This window comes from Uranotaenia lowii, chromosome 1, assembly GCF_029784155.1.
Source record: "Uranotaenia lowii strain MFRU-FL chromosome 1, ASM2978415v1, whole genome shotgun sequence".
Classification (NCBI taxonomy): Eukaryota; Metazoa; Arthropoda; class Insecta; order Diptera; family Culicidae; genus Uranotaenia; species Uranotaenia lowii.
In genome coordinates, this window is record NC_073691.1 from 198,354,166 (window position 1) to 198,371,855 (window position 17,690).

Genomic DNA, 17,690 nt, shown 5'->3' on the forward strand with positions numbered 1-17,690 from the left:
ACGCATTACAGGACACGACACTTAACGTTCTTACAAAACGTTTTGTAAGAACGTTAAGTGTCGTGTCCTGTAATACGTCGTGTGTTGATTGTGATTCCAACGCTGTATACAAAATTTGGCAAATTTTCCTTGCACACATAGGTTGCATTTATCCCGCTCGGGACCATGATCATCTGAATTATAGGAAAACGTCTCAAAATGACACTTTAACTGTCAAAAAGCAATAATTATCCTGTGCCACGAGGAGATAGCTAACCTAGAGTTAACATTCCGTAACGCCAAAAAGAGTACCGAAAACTGAAGCATCATGGAACACTTTTCAACGCTTGAACATAAAAGTTTTTAAGGTTGATGCAACATCAAATTGACATAGTCAGAAAAATTACTGGAAGTTACTCTTAAATTTACAAAAACATAGGGGTTTTCACCATAGTAAGGAAAAGGGTGAATGAAAAATCAAATGAAAACGTTAGGAGACTTGTGGTTTTTTATATATTTGTAATGTCTTAACGCGAAAAACACCTAGGGTGATTTGCCAATCGTTGTCCCCTAACCCGCATTGTTGCACAGCATGACTTAAATTGTCAATATTTCAGCTGTTTTTCGACTTTTCCTCAAAAATAATACTGAATCATGTAATTCGGAATGTTTTCTGATGAAATGAGGCTTTTGTGATATTTTCTGCTGGTAAGTGTGTATCTTACGACAGTTTTATTTTTTCTTGTTTTTTTCGCGCGGTTTTTGTGCTAATTGTTAACGAAAACCTTAACATTCCTTCTACGGCAAATAAGGATTTACGTCAGAAATAAACATTTTTCGTACCAGTTTTCTACACGAAACGTTTGTTGGACAATTTTAACACCACGATTTCGAAAAAAAATTATGATTCATACTTAACCAGAAAATATGCTGGATCGTGCAACAATTGGTCCGCTCAATCTCCTCCTGCCCCATTGTTGTACATAATTCCGCTGCAAAATTTGTTTAGAAATTTAAAATTTATAAATTCGTATACCTCCAATAACTTTGTTTTGTTTTTTTTTACAGCTAAAAATGTCAATACAAATTTTGGAAGCGATTGATTAAGTCCTGATTTATAACGACGTGTTTTGAATTAGTAAGGAGGCTTGTACGGAAAAATCCAAATTTTCATTCAAAAACCATCAGAGATGTACTGAAAGTTCAAAAAACATAATTTTGTATTTTAAAATAGTTCTTGGTTCTTGCAATACATTGCATGTGAACAAAAACTAAACCTAACTTGTACCCCAGAAATGTTCGTTGTCATACAAAAAATTCAAAATAGGTAAATATTTTTTGATTTTAGTGTTTTGACAGCTAATTTGAAAGCTGGAAATTAAGAATCGCATTATACTGCTTTGCATAGCCAATAAGTGTGATGATTTAAAACTTTCGCAAAAACATGTCATGAAATTATTGAAAGCTTCAGAAAGCAAATCCTGCAATTTTACAATACTTTTCAATGGATTACGATTTTTTATTTCGAATGGTTATAACTTTTTTCATGAAATACTTTGCTTCTTCTCATGCTGGCAAACAATTAGTCTTAAGAATGGGCAAAATCAATAATTTTAATCAAAATTCATTTCAAACTTATTTGCATTTACTGTATATGCGAAAAGTTCTTCTTGCATACAAATTGTCATACAAAATTGAACACGTTCATTGACTACATGCAACTAAAACAACTCGAATTGTCTATTGATATGACATTTTTTTGCACTCAATCTGATTTTTAATAAATAATTCAATAATTCAAAGACACTTTATGTATCCATAAGTTTATTTTTTATACCGTCAAATCTTAAAAATAAATTTTTGAAATTATTAAACTCGTTGAAAAAAACTTATGTATGTATGAAAGTCGAGAAATTTGCATTGTCTGAAAAGTGTCAAAGTCAACTCAACTGCATTGGCTTTGAGAGACTACTTTTTCATCAGATTTATTTTGAAATCCTTTATCCCGACCATTTACTCAACATTTTATGTAAAGAATCTAAAAGCTGTTCTGAAAAAATCTGTTTCTCTTATTTCGCGACGACAAATCTAAAAGAAATTATTCCATGTCAACAGCGATCCCCTTGATATTGTTATTAATATTGTCAGAATATTGTACAGGAGGAAAACTTTGATCCAAAACGGTTTTTTCAGCCGGAAAACTCTTGGGAAGCATTTCTATGTGATGTGATTGTTTCCTGAAGATTGATGAAATGCTATAGAGGTTACATTAATTACAAATAAACCCACTTATATGAAAAAGATATTTAAATCAATTAACTTTTCGAAAAAAAAATCTTATACAAATTGTTTATCATGAGCATAAATTTGTCAAACGATCTGAAACTTTGGGCGTGGTGGTGTCCATTTTCAAGTTTTAAATTGAGATTCATTATGTAAAAATCGATCGACTTCTAAGTGAATCCTAAAACATTTGTTATATAAAATCGCATCTTCTTCATAGGGGTAAAAGGGGTCAAAACAGATCACGTTCTCTAATCTCTTCACCTGTTGATAGCCTCTTAAAATTAAGCATGAACCTTTCAGTTCATTCTATGGGATTTGAAAGACATAAAATTTTATGTTAGTAGGACAAATAAAGAAAAAGGCTCAACACTGGGCAAATTTGGTTAAATAACACTCCACTCAAATAGCTTCGGGTAAATTAAGAGGTGGATTTGAGATTCTGAGAAAACTTCACGTGTGATAAATGCTATTCCAGACACTCAAACCGGCGGCTTTGTGTTTTTTTTTAAGCCGAATTGGAATTGGAAAGTGCATTGGACGGTTTATATGGAATACACCCCACCCCCACCCCCTCCTCCCCTCATCAGGACCGTCTAAAAATTAAATGGCAATTGAATGAGAAGTTCTCATAATAAGCTTCCGTAACAAATATCAGCCTATTCGACCTCATCGTGACTGATTTTTAAAATGTGCAATCATTGGAAAAAATCGGACAACATTATGCACGACACAAAATTTGCCTGTGCAACTATTGGGCACAGACAAGCTGTTTTAAATGATTTTTTAAATTTTTATGTCACTTTTTTCAAACACTTGAACTTTTGGATCTAGTTGACCAAACCTGTATGTGTGCATCGACAAAAAAAATCGAGTGAATTTGTTGAAATGACTAAAACACAGCATAAACACCAAAATCATGTGCTTAGCTGTGCAACGATTGGCAAATCACCCTATTGCAGTAATTTCTGCTTTTGTTCGAATAAAATTTTACATTGTTTCTATCAAAAATGTTCTTGAAGAAAAAACCTAAGGGTGCTGCATACATTTAGGGGTAAAAAATACTTCCAAAATTTTATTCGCTGAAATCATAAAAATTAATGTAAGCAAGTGACGATTTACTGAGGCCTGTACTGGAGGGAATACATAGAAACACACGCACACCCATTCTTCGCTTGCTAGCAAGTGATGTTGATTTTTTTTTGTGAGTTGTTCAGACGTAGCTGTTAATACAGTGAGCGAATAAGAATAGTACCACTATGTGTTTTGCTTGTTAAAATATGAATGATTGAAAATCTCCTAAATTTTCTTCTACAATTTGTTTTGAATTTTTTAATGGATAAATCAAGCATAAGTTTACTTTTTTTGGACGTAGCAATTGGCATTGAGGACCAAAAATATGAAAACAGAGTGCGAAATATTAAAAGTAGTGTTTTTCAACGGAAACAAGGTTATTTCTAGAAGTTTACTGTGTAAAAGTGAATAATAATGATTCTACGAATTATTTGAACAGATAACTGCATTTTAAGGAGTTTTCTAGAATTTTAAAGGTTTTCAAAAGTTTTAAAAGGGAGTTTAAAGAGATGCTCCTCTAGCGTTTAGGAATTTGATATTTGAGCTATAAAACTCAATCAAACTGCTTGATTTATTCATTAACATTCATTAACATGCAAAATGATGAAACATAGATTTGAGGCTGAGTTTGAATCCAAAAAGCAGGTTGGAATTCAAAAATACTAATGTTTTTTAATAGTCAAACACTATTTCTCTAGTTTTAAGTCATAGATGGCAGCACTATCTTGCCCATTTTTGAATATCCGGGATTAATTAGGGAGTGCTGGATGATTTTGGTCAAGAAATAAAAACATGTAGGGGAAAACTGCATGGGGGGCCCATGAAATTCTTTCTCAAAAATACACTAATCTTTGGCTCCAATTGGTGTTTTTCTTCATTTCTAATGTAGCAAACGAGATTTTTCATCATTTTTTAGTTGAAAAGTTCACAAAAACTACTTTAATTCGTTAAAACAGAAGGATTAATGGATTCGACTTAAAATTTGTTATTTTTTATTGTTAACATATAAGGTTTTATGGTAAACCATTCTGTGCTATCTGATCCAACTGCAGCTTTTCGTTATAGCACTCGTGTGCACTTTCGAATGAATATAAATATTTTATCATATTTCACTAACTTCCCACAAATTTTAACTAAAATTATTCATACCAAAATAGGGGCAGAACGCTCGCAAAACCACGTGTTTTAGGCTCAAATTTTGAATGCTGTTAACTTTTGAGAAAAACCAAATGTCAAAATAAAATGTCTTTCTTTTTATTTGCTGACTCCCAAATTACGATAAGAATGCATAATCATAACAAATTTCGTCTTAGTTTGAGTTAAAAAGGTGCACCAATATTTGACTCGAAAAAATTATCGTCCGCCATGTTTGCCGCGATATCAGTCAAGAAATATAAATTCGTTGCCTACCTGAACGCGTTTTACCTATAAGGATATAAAAAAGTGAATTTTGAAAAGCAAAATTTTCGTTTAATTAAGCAATAATAAATAATTTTTTGCCAAAGTATGGTTAGTTTACCAAAATACGATGAACATGTAATAAAAAATATGATGTTTCAATTACTATATTCCGTATAATCATAGTCCATTTCTCTCCACCCATTCGGTATGGTGCGTTCTGTCCACTAGTTTTGGCGTTCTACCCCGCGGCTTGTTTTCTGGCTGTTTAAGATTTTCATAAAAATATAACCAAAATCGAGTTTTTAACATATTATTTCTTTTTGATAAGATGTAAATGTGATCCCTGAATCGTCGTGAACTTTCAATTTTGTTCAGTTTTCCCCTACCGTGTGAACGCTTTGGAAATTCTAAGATCACTAAATCCAAAAAAAAAATAATAGAATTGCATCAAGGTCACTAAAAGTGAGTTTTTTTAACCGATTATCAGAATAAAGTTATACTTTGCGATGGAGCTTGATGGACCAGACTGCTAGCAGTATTATTAGTATGATTTGCAGTTGAATCGGAAGTTGAGATGAGCAGAAATTTTGGCGGTTGTACATTTTTGTGCTGGTGATTATTTTGCGATTTCGGAAAAGCTTTCTGCAGCGTGAACTTCCTCAAAACTGTGATGAGAAAATACCTCAAAATGATGAATATGGGCCTAAATAAACTTGGAAAATCAATATTGAGACTAAATTTAGATTTAACTGCAAGATAGTGCTGCCATCTACGACTTGAAACTGGTAAAAGTGTGGTTTACTGAACAAAATCAAAGTTTTTGATTTCCAACCTATTCTTTTCCTAATTCAAAACTAATCCCGAATGTTTGTTTCATCATTTCACGTCATTTGAATGAAAAAAGTAAGTAGTTTGGTAAAGAATTACAGCTCAAATATCAAATTCCTTAACGCTAGAGGAGCATATCTTAAAACCCCCTTTTAAAACCTTTGGAATTCTGGAAAACTCCTTAAAATGCAGTTATCTATTCAAATAATTCGTAGAAGCATTATTATTCACTTTTTCACAGTACATTTTTAAAAATAATTTTGTTTTTGTTGAAAAACTCAAGTGGTGCTATTCTTATTTCGCACCCCTTTTCACATTTTTGGTCCTCAACGCCAATTGCTACGTCCAAAAAAAGAAAACTTATGCTCGATTTATCCGTTAAGCAATTCTAAACAAACTGTGGAAGAAAATTTTGGTAATTTTCAATCATTCATATTTTAACAAGCAAAACACATAGTGGTGCCATTCTTATTTCGCTCACTGTATTTAAAGAGTAACTTGCAACAAACTTTTATTTTAGTGAAAAATCTAATGAAAACGAATGTTATTGTATAGTTTTTGATAAATTTTTGATGCCATAAAAGCCATTACACATAAAAACGCCAATTGCTGCAATTTCTGGTTCTGTCGAAACTAATTTTTATATTTTTTTTTCCTAAACGTAACGATACTGCATACATGCAGGGGTAAAAAAATACTACAAAAAAATCTACTATCTTAAATCATGTAAATAAATCTTGAGATGGATGAAATTTGAATGTTAAGAAACGCAAAATGCAAAACAATCATATTCCAGCATATGGAAACACGATTTATGAGATTTAGTTCTGATTTGCATTTTGTTGCATTTTGCCCCAGACAGCTAACTGAATTATATAAAAATCTATTTAAAAAATTTGGAGATTGTCCGAAAAATATTTATACACCAACAATGTTGGTATAGGATAATGAAAGCAGTATAAAGTTTGTAGGTGATATTATTAAGCCAATCCGTCATACTAGGTAAAATTTTTTATGGCATCGAGGAATGTAAAAATTTGTACATCTATTGCTCGATATTTTAAATTTTTTATGAGAATCAAACATTTTAAAAAAAAACTCCTTCACGATGTTAAAAACTATGTCATCATCAATTTGTTATCATTCGATGATAGTTTTATAACAGTATATTGAAATAAAAATTGAATGAGTGTAGTGGAATACAAATGTTGCATCTGCATGCTTTTGAATGATGCCCCGTTTGACGGTAGGTAAAAGATGGACAATGTTGCTGCATACATTTAGGGGCAAAAATTATAAACATTTCTCAATATTTCTGGACTTAAAATCAAATGAAATTTGTTCTGTATAGGCTCTTTCATAAAATAAGGTCGTTTTTCAAATATCCAAAAATTAACATAGAATGAGCATGAAAATAACTCTAAAACTATACATACCTATCTATGCACAGTAAAAAAGTTAAACTTTATAAGAAATCAAATCATTGACTTCCGAAAGCTATTCGTTGTGGGTCTTCGATAAAACAGATATTTTGAAACTTTAAAATTAACACTATTTTCTTAAAAACATTTTTGACAGAAAAAATTTAATTCGAACAAAACCAAAAATTTCTTCAATTGATGCTTTATGCGTTATGACATCACAAATGTATCAAAAACTATAAATTTTCAAACGTTTTCATTTGATTTTTTCATTAATTACAGAGTTTTTTGCAACTTACCCGTTTTTCTTAGTAGGGTGCAAATCGCATGTTTTTGTAAATTTAAAAATAACTGGTAAAACCAATAATTTTTCAGACTACGTCAATTTGGTATCCCTTCAACCTTAGAACTTTTAATGTACAAGAGGAATGATTATCTGTAGGCATTAAGATTTTAGAAGCCATTGAAGTTGAAAAATGTTGCATGTTGCCCCAGTTGACGATACGAGTAAAATTTAAAAATGAAGTTTAATAGTTATTTTTCAATCCCTGAAAATTTTGTGGCAATCGGATGAAAACCCGAATTTTGCGAATCAATTTTGTGTATTGCAATTTCATCGTGGACACCCTTTATATTAGTGGTTTTTAAAGTGGTCCTTTGAGGGCGTTGAGAACTTCTAGAGGAGCGGTAAGTGCAACTTTCAAATTTGTAGGGCGTTGGAAGGGCTCAGGAGGGCGGTAGTTTCATTTTAAAATTCATATTTTCTTAAATTACAAAACAATTTAGAATTGAAACGACAACGAGTACGTTTAATGCCCAACAATGAAATGACATTCAAGAACTGTGAAAACCATATAATAGCCAGATTAATTACAAAAATCTCTATATAAGTTCACAGAAATGTGTGATTTTGCCTTTGTAGATCTCAACAGACAGATTTTTTTTATTGTGACAGATTTCGTATACGATCTGTATATTGACTGAAACTTATTTTGAGTTATACTAAAAAGCATTAATGTATACCTACATGTCTTATTTGTTGACATTTAATTCAAATGATAAAAAAATAAAATTCTTCGATTTTCATGATTCAACATCAAAGGCTAGGTTATTCGTTTTTCACTAGAATTGTCCGAATCCATTCGTTGGAACCTATTCGAAATTTTTGAACCGGGAATACTGCTAAACTTTGAATAGTATTCGAGCTAAGTCAAAAAAAAAATCATAAATAAAAGTATAGAACTTCTTTTTTCATAAATTTTATTTAAGATTTTTCAAACAATTAGTGTTCAGTCGAGTCTTTGCTCATAAAGAAATTCACTTTATCAAATAATAAAACTAAGCAGTACAATGCTATTTTACCGAATAAATCATAATTGATTTGTGAACAACAATGGTAAATTAAATTGGAAAACAATTTTTTCTCCAAAAATTTAGATAGGCGTATTGCTATTACCCTTCTTCAAATTTACGAAATTGTTTCTGAAGGATTTTTAAAAATTTCCTCAGGGGGGCGTTAAGCTCGGAAATTCAGCAAAAGGAGGCGGTGAATGAAAAAAGTTTGAAAAACACTGATCTATATAGTCCAAACTAATCCTGTGGACATCACCAGTTTCAAAATTGATCCTTTTGGAAGTATGTGGACCTATTTGAACAAATAAGTAAACCAAAGCCATTTTACTGTTACTGTCTGGCTGGATCCTCTTACCCCTGAAATATATCCGAGACCTCACGAAAAAGTATGCAAATCGAGGTCAGTAAATCAACAAGGCAAAAAGGGTTCTTTTATTTCCCATTTTTAATCATTTTTATCAAATAATCCGTAAAGTGGATTTTAAAACGTCACACCCTAAAAGTATGCAATCCAGTAAACTGATGTAACCAGCATAACCTGTACTGCCTAGTTCAGTAGGAATCTTTGATTGAAGCGCGTACCATGCAAGGAAGCGCCTTAGTGAGCTACGAAGGAGGACCACCTGACATTCCCTAGCGCACCACCAACCAGCGCGATTAGGTCAACGGGAGCGTATTTGGCGGATAGATGGTGCTGTACGTCTTGGTAGCACCATTACCAAGAATGACAAGAGGGCATGATGGGAGGAATCCATGGATGCACCACAAAGCCTTTGACCTGGATCGGGGTCAAAGACCGCATGCAAGATCCGCTTGATTTGGATGGAAGATCTCGACGAAGCCACACAATCCTGTGAACGCCATCAACCAGCTGTGAAGAGCGTTTGAACATCCAGGACCCCGATATTTGGCTTTGGAAAACCATCCCGCCGTGCCAGCGTCCGTCAACCAGTGCTGGCCGTTTAGGGCTCATTCCTTCGCGCCACCTTGGCAGCATCCGTTTACCCGTGCTGGCCCAGGCGCGGTCCTATGGGGGGGGTGATCGGGGTGATCACCCCCCCCAAGCGGCCAAAAACCGTTAAGAAGTACTCGCAAACGCTGGATTTTATATAAAAACTAAGAACTTTTCTTAGTAGGTGTTCTATCGAATTCTCAAAATTTTCCACTCCGTGGGGGGTTTGTTCAATAAAAAAATTCATTGATCACCTAAAATTGAAAAGAACTCGGTCCGCCAAACTAAAACAGCTGTAACTTGCAATTCCCTGGAATGAATTTAAACAAATAACTTTTGTTGAGGTACTTACAGCGTTGAATTCGACTTTGCTGACTTTATACGCTGCCGGCCTTATGTTTGGGATCACCCCCTCAAAAAAAGGTGATTTGTTTGGCTATATCTCAGTCATCTCATGACATATTGCATTTCTTTTGATCTCATTCTAAAGTCGATGAGCAAAACCTTCCTCGCATGTTATTGGTAAAATGTATATGTTAACTTAATATGACTTAAACTTGGTTTGAAGTTGGAAAATTTCCAAAAAATCGCACTTTATATTAAAACCCGATCAGTTCAGGGTTGGATGGACTGAATTTAAGAATTTGAGTTGCATCTGAATTTTTTTTCATAAATATCATTTTTTTTAAATTTTGTCCTGAAAATTTGCATAGTGCTTTAAATACATAAAATCGCTTCTTAAGTTTCGATCAAAAGTTTGGGCTCACCCCTCAGTACGGTGTATCGACAAAATGTTTGGTATCATGCGAAACATGCAATTTAATTTCATGCGTATCTCTGTCATCAAATAATTTTTCGCTAATCTGATAAGTTATCTTAAAAGTTCATGAGTTTTTTTCGCTTTTTGGATATGTAGTGAAAATATTTTTTCAGACTAACTTCGTTCAAACTTTAGCTATAGTTTGATCAATTTTTGATAATATTCACCAAAAAGTCGGGGTATGTTCAATAAATACCTGCAGACTTGTTTCGACTATAACTTTGTTATCTTACAAGTTATTGCAGATCGGTTTGGCTCCATGTTTGATTGATCAACATGTCTCGATCCGTTATAGAAGTAAAAAAGACTAGAGCCTTTAAGTGTTAAATTGCCTTTGGGCCATTCAGATATCACGTGGACAAAATAATGAGATTTTTACCCCCTTCTCCCTCTCCTTGCACAAGTGTGGATATTTGGCAACCCCTACCCCCCTTTCTCAGATGTCCACCTGAACAGGTTCGATTTTTGTTGCCTTCATCTAATACTACATTTCCAGTTCTTGGTTTATTTTTATTGCTCCGATTTTTACTGTATGCATCTCCAAAGCCCACATTTTGTTCTGAATCAAAGATTCCGAAACTGACTTGACAATTTGAATCAAAAAGATACATTTAAAATTCAGAATTTTTTTAAAAGTAATCCCTTATTTTGAAACGTTTGTGAAAAAATGAGCTTTGATTGTATTTGCCTCACGTAGCAAAAATGATCGATTTTGATTTATTGATATAAAACTATTCTTCATAATTTGGTAATTTTTCAGATTTTAAGAATTTTAATTTACATACTTTTACATTTGAAAAAAAAAATTCTAATTTTAGATAAATATATGGAAAATGGCCAAACACATCAAATTTAAAATGTGCTTTCTTGAAATATATTTTTTTTTTAAATTAATCATTTATTTTTCTTTCGAAGGCTCGTATACTGTGATATTTTACGTGTTTCATGAGCGTTTAAGCACTTCACCCCTTTGGCGCGAAGGGCCTCATATATTTTGAGCCGTTATCACAATTAAACAATTTAAATTATGATCAATAGTTTTAATAGAAAAAAATTCTTTGATTTAAAACTTTCAAAATTAAGTTAATTAAGTAAGAAATGGTTACGATAAAGTTGTTCTGAGACCAAATTATGATTAAAATTATAAAAATAAATTTCAATTATGAGGATTTTATGGTAATTAAAAATTACATTGAAAATATGAAACTTAGATTAGTGGTTGAAACTTGATATCAGTTATGCTTAAAATTATATACAAAGCAAAGTGTTTTTCACTTGCTTTAATTAGTACCTACTTTTTCTCCCAAGCTGTAAGAGGCTCGCGTTACTTGCGTATCTATGTGAATGCAGTTGTTCCCGCATTGTTTGTTTTCTATGCAAAAAGTGAAATTTTATTTTCATCAATTCTATCATCACTTTTGAAATATTACTCACAATGCATGGTATTTTTCCGCAGGATATTCGGTGATGCAGAAGGTACTTTTGAACACATTTTAAGCATATTTATGATTTACATGTGCATGCTATTTATTTTAAGAATATTTGTTTCACTACTTGAAAAGGCCAATAGTTGGTATTTGACCGTTTGCACTATTCGGTACATCTCTAATGATATCTATTCAATTTTCGAAAAATACTGAAAATACTTCTAATGAAACTAGAGGTGATGGATAAAATCTAAAATCGAGTTCAGAAATTTATTCCTTTAATTTAATGATTAATGGCATTTCGGTGAATTATACATTCTAATAGGAAGAATTTCAAATGAAAGTAATGAAAATTATAGACGGATAGATTAGATTAGGAAGCATGAAAGGTGTTGAAAATGAGCCAAGAGCGTGATTTGAGAAAACTTCTTGCCGCACAAGACCATTTGTCCCACATCGTATTATTGTCTAGAAGAAGCAAAGTCGATAGGCTGACTTTGCATTGATCTATACAATGATACATGGATGGATCGAAGCACGTGTTTTTCGTACCCCGATCGGACAAAAGGAAATGTACGGCCGGCTCAGATGAAGTTTTCTATTGCGAGAGCTGGTTCGATCGATGTGCAAGCTGTTTTCGGGTGTTCTTCTAGACAATAATACGATGTGGGACAAATGGTCTTGTGCGGCAAGAAGTTTTCTCAAATCACGCTCTTGGCTCATTTTCAACACCTTTCATGCTTCCTAATCTAATCTATCCGTCTATAATTTTCATTACTTTCATTTGAAATTCTTCCTATTAGAATGTATAATTCACCGAAATGCCATTAATCATTAAATTAAAATCATAAACCAGCGGTGATAAACTGTTAACACAGAAATTTATTCCCAAAATAGATTTTTAAAACATAGGCTTCAAAAACCCGCCTTTGTGCTATTTTTTCCTAGGTAAGATAAAACTATTCCGTCATCCCCGACTATTTTCTCGGAAACAAGGCAATCGCTCAAGTTGAACATTCGGAGGACATTTTTCTAATTTTGACCAACACGGCTGGATTTCAGGATACACACTAATTATATTGCTGATACTGTTTTAAGCTCATCTACACAATAATATTTAAAATTTAGAGTAGAAATCCAGCTGAATAATTTAGGTTGAAAAATCCACTCTGAATCAGAAAGTTTGGTTATTTCAATTGCAATTAACTCTTCATTCAATATTCTTTTATTTTATTCAAACATTATACTACAAGTTTGGAAATATTGAGAGCATGAAAAAAAAACTACTTTTCACTTTTTTCATAAATTATACGTTGCAAATTTGCTACTATTTCTTTGGATTCAGTTAAAATAAAATTAAAAATCTAGTATAAGAGCTTGAAATTCAAGAAAAAAAACAAATAAAAATGAAATTCCAAAAGCTTCATACGTAAGAATATAATTTTGATGATTTTATTTAGAAATAAATTTATATTTAAAAATTAAAGAAATGGAACAATAATAATTAGATACTTTCGAATGATTTAGGAAATTACTTCAGAAAAATTATTAAATATTCATTTTTTTATTGAGATCAAATATTAACGAACACTTTTCTTAAATATTTGTTTTGGAATTGTTGCAAAATGAGAATCATTAAAATTCTGGGAAGGTTCTTACGTTGATACGAAGATGCCCAGTAAAAATATTGTGGATAACTTGAAGATTTCTTTTTACATTTTTTTCTACAAAAATATATGTTTAATTTTCATTTGTGAAATGACATTTATATCGAAAAATTCTTCAAAGAATTTTTCAAGTTATTATTCTTAACATATCAATTGTTGAAAATTATCTTTTTATCAACACTTTTTCGCATCTCAAATTAGTAGATTGTTTTATAAAAGGATAACAAAATAAGTGTATTGAAAAAATTAGTTAAAAGTTTTCACTCTTTATCTCTAATTTCAAATTTTTCAAATTACAAACCTACAACTATACAAACCTTCAAAATACAAGTATTATTTGCAACTGTAACCCACCTCCTCCCTCCCCCCTCCTCCACTCTGTTTCTCAAAATAAACGTTTTTTCGCCAGATATTCACGATCCTTCTTATTGACTGATTTTTGAAAATTTGGAAAATCACCCCCCCCAAGAGCCAACTCTAGGACCGCCCCTGTGCTGGCCATTCTAGAGCTTGAACCCGTTGGTCGGATTACCGGCCTCAGTCAACCTTGCTGTACGTCATTAGGCCCGTGCCGCACCTGGCCTGGCTTTTCGACCGCCCGTACACTGACCGCGTGTGTCGACCATTTGCACCGGAATTCCCCCCAGAGGTGTTCGGAATTTGTGTAGTGCAATCAGGCAGCCATCAACAACCGACGGCCAGGACGTCAGAGGTGGGCAAGCCGTGCATGCAGTATCAGCAGTGACCCGTTGACCTACCTGTGACCCACGTTCCAGGGGTCCTTCCGGCATCCGTTCCGGGGAGAAGCCCTTTCTTGGCACACGTGCTTCGGCTGTACCAGCTCGCCACCTGTAAGACGCCACCCTAAGGTAGGACAACCCAGTTTAATCTAGGGAGAGTTCCGGTGACCATTTGTGTGTACCCCAAGATAGGGAAATAAAGGTGGGATTTCTTTAATGCGCATTTAAGGTGTTTCCTTGTTCCGAAAACTTATCGAGTGTGCCGACCCTGAGGCTTAGAGGGGGGTTCTTGCTCGGCTGAGCAGTCTGGGGAACCGTAGGTTACACTGATTACTACTAAGTTAAGAAAAAAATAAAAATAAAAAAATTCAACGGTAAAATGATATCGAAATTATCAGCTTCCCAATGAACTAACTCCTATTGTGAATTTAAATAAAAATTTTATAAACGTCGCTAGTGAATAAGCAACAAAACACAGACTTCCGACACTCTAGTACTTCACATTTCCTTGTCGGGAGTATTTCGGAAGTCGGAAGTCCGGACTTCCGAAGTAAAATTTAGTGCTGGCGCTATTATATGAAGAACTGAAGTCATCGGCATTGTAATATATGAAGCGGAGTGGATTTTTTTCACTACCGGTCACTGTACTTCCCTCTGATTCTAAGGACCTCAATCACCGTTGGGTTAGCTTAGGGTTACCATATCCTTCAACGCCAAAAAGAGTACATTGAAATCATATTTCAAAATATTATGGGGAAAGAGGAAAAATCAGGATATTTGAGGCCAAATAGTGACAATGAGTTGCTAATTATGTTACTTACCTGGCAATTAATACTTAAAAAAAACTTGTTTTTGAAAAATACCGTTTTTGTTTTTTCATCATTTTCTTACAAATTTTTAGTGAAAGGTCAAAGGGTCAGTTTTATTGGGTTATTCTAAGAGATAGAGATTAGAACTTCGCAAACATGAGAAAATGTTGCATTTAAAAAAAAGTGTATAGAGAGGCACAACTATTCTCGATACGTTCACTTTTGATTTGTGTACGTGTCTTTTAAGGAACTGCTATTGTGCTCTTTGCCAACTGTTTGGGCGTTGATTGCATATTCAAAGGCGCTGATTGCCTTTTTTTCAGGGATTTCCATCCTATTGGATGATGTCGTAGATACTAGTTATTTTTCGAAATTTACTTCTTCGATGCGGAATGGCGTCCTTCGTTTTCAAATTTAGTCGATAGATTGATCAGTGTAATCCAATATGCTTTTGGAATCCCTTATTCAAGGATGTATTGGTTCAGTTTTAATCAATGTCATTCAAAACTCACCACGACAGCTTCAATGAAATTCAGCATGAAAGAAAGTTCATATTTTTCCAGTGCCTTCACATAACCACAGTTTATTATGGATTTGTGTTATTATTAGATTGATCCAACTCACCATCCAAGTGCGCTTTGATCAAAATAGTAACTTCGACACAAAGGAAAGAAATTTAAGTTCTGAGAAAGGTAAACATCATTGTAAATTATATATTTGATTTTTTTTTATTATTTTTTTTTTTTTCATTTTCATATGTTTCAGGGTCCTTCTCCTACAGATGATTCATCCCATAAAACGCTGATTGCCTGGCACAGTTGCCTGGCACAGTTTATTTCGACGCCGGGAAGAAGCCTTTTAAAAGCAGATTCAAACCTTTTTAAGTTGTTATATTTTACTAATAGAAAAGTACTGCTTATGAAATAGTAAACTTGTTTTAACTGAAAATTAAGAATTTAATCGATTTGTGATGCTTTTCATTTGAATTCATCGTTTTGAAAACTCAACAAAGTAGAGAAACCGTGCCGTACCGTGCCATGAATGCATAAAGTGTTGCATTTCTTTCGAGCTTCTTATACATATAGGAACACATACTTAAGGATTGGAAGAAATGAGTTCGTTTATATGATAAAATGTCTTCCAACAAAAAAGAGTACATTCCGCCAGATTTCACAAAAAGAAGAGTACGCTCGTTTCTCGATCGAAAGAGTACATGTACTCTTAAAAGAGTACGTATGGTATCCCTATAGCTTTCAATCACACTATCTCACACTTGAGTTTTAGTTGGCCTACTTCAAGGCGTTTTAGATAAACAACACTGCGTTTGATTGGATCTCTTCACGTATGATCACACTATCTCACACTTGATCTTTTGTTAGCCTACTTTAAGGCGTTTTAAGATAAACATCACTACGTTTGATTAGATGTGTCCAGATTTTCTCGCGTATGATCCTTGAATGGTTTTTCAATCTTACCACCGTTAGTAGTGCATCCTCTTCTTCGACCAGGAATCGGGCCGTAGTTTGATTCTTGAAACCATCGGCCAGATGAACCAAGATCAATAACACTCCGAAGGATGAACCTAACTTCGCGAAAAACATCGCACCCACGTGTGGATCCTTCGAGCTAGAACTAAACTCCTTGACAAACGGCGCTCGACTGGAGGCAACTGAATCAACGGATTTCGTTCTTAATCCACGGTATCGCACCGGCCAAATCGCCCGTCCCAGCCAAGGAGGAGGTCAACAGTAGAAACTCTATAATGATTACCTGGAAAAACAACCGTTAATCGAGGGTATGCAGCCTCATGTCCCCAGCTATTAAGTCACACACGTGTCCTAGTAGTTAGACCAGTAGGTTACTAACTAACTGTTGCTGCTGCTAAGTTGTCTCGCGCGATTCGCTACCGTGGACTTTGTCACTCGATTGGAGCTACAGGCCGGCATCTGGCCACCGGCCACGGTTCAGCGCAACGTAGCGCGCCAAGTAGACCAGCTCTGGCCGTGTCGTAGCGCCGGCTAATAACAGCTATATTCAGAAGACTTCGCTGACTGACTGCTGATTCTAGTAACAGATCCTTTCGCTGAATTAACTGATGAACTCTGGCCCGGCAGCATTGGCGCCCTGATGGAGGAGATCCCAGTATACATAATTTAATAAAGGGAAAAACTCGAAAAAGATACATTTTCGGCGCAAACGCCTAAATTTATTGCTACTGTAATTAGTGTTTATATCTTTCGATTACCCTCAAAAAGGGGCTGCCTCAAGCCATTCGTCAGCTCTGCCGTCAGCAGATTATCAATAAGAACAATATGTGATTTCTCTGCCCCTAAAGGTATACGATCGAGTTAAGTGATATCTATCTGTTTAGTTTTTAATGACCGGCATTTTGTGTGAGCGTTAGGCTGATTGAAGATTATTGCGAAAGTGCGAAACTGATCGTTAAGAACCAAGCAGATCGTTTGTTTCAGCTTTTGGGGTTCGGGACAGTACGGTGTGGGAACTAAAGTACATAGGTATCAAGAAGCGACCCGCAACTAGTCGGATCTGGTTGCAGTTAATCACACGACCAACATATCTCAGCAGGTGCAAGCTTCACTAATATGGGTAATTTGTGTGAGCTTATAATTAGCGCCGGGTCCTATCGCGAATGCCTAGCTACTAGCAAGCCCAACTGGGTGATCAATTGGTTGGTTTATTCAGTCTAATAATGGTGGACAGGTTTCATTCGTCTCTTATTTTTTGCTACTGACATTTTGTAGGTTAGTAATTTCTCTTTGTTTCGTGATTTATTCGATTGTAATTAGAAGAACTTATGGTAAATTCAGCACCTACTGGGTACAAACATTTTAATCAAATAGTCAATCACAAAGAAATCACCGATCGTACAAAGTTTATGACATTTTCATTTTCTAAACCCGTTCTGTATTCAATCA

The 17,690-nt window shown here is 34.2% G+C and overlaps 1 protein-coding gene across 1 annotated transcript in view; it reads right to left on the minus strand.

Annotated features, from left to right (window-relative positions):
- LOC129743178 (lipase 1-like) overlaps positions 1-16,390 on the minus strand; it is a 17,818-nt gene extending 1,428 nt beyond the window's left edge. The window contains exon 1 of the mRNA XM_055735152.1: positions 16,230-16,390. Coding sequence (XP_055591127.1) covers positions 16,230-16,355 — 126 coding nt within the window. The 5' untranslated portion in view covers positions 16,356-16,390. The remainder of the gene's footprint in view (positions 1-16,229) is intronic.
- Between the last annotated feature and the right edge of the window lie 1,300 nt (positions 16,391-17,690).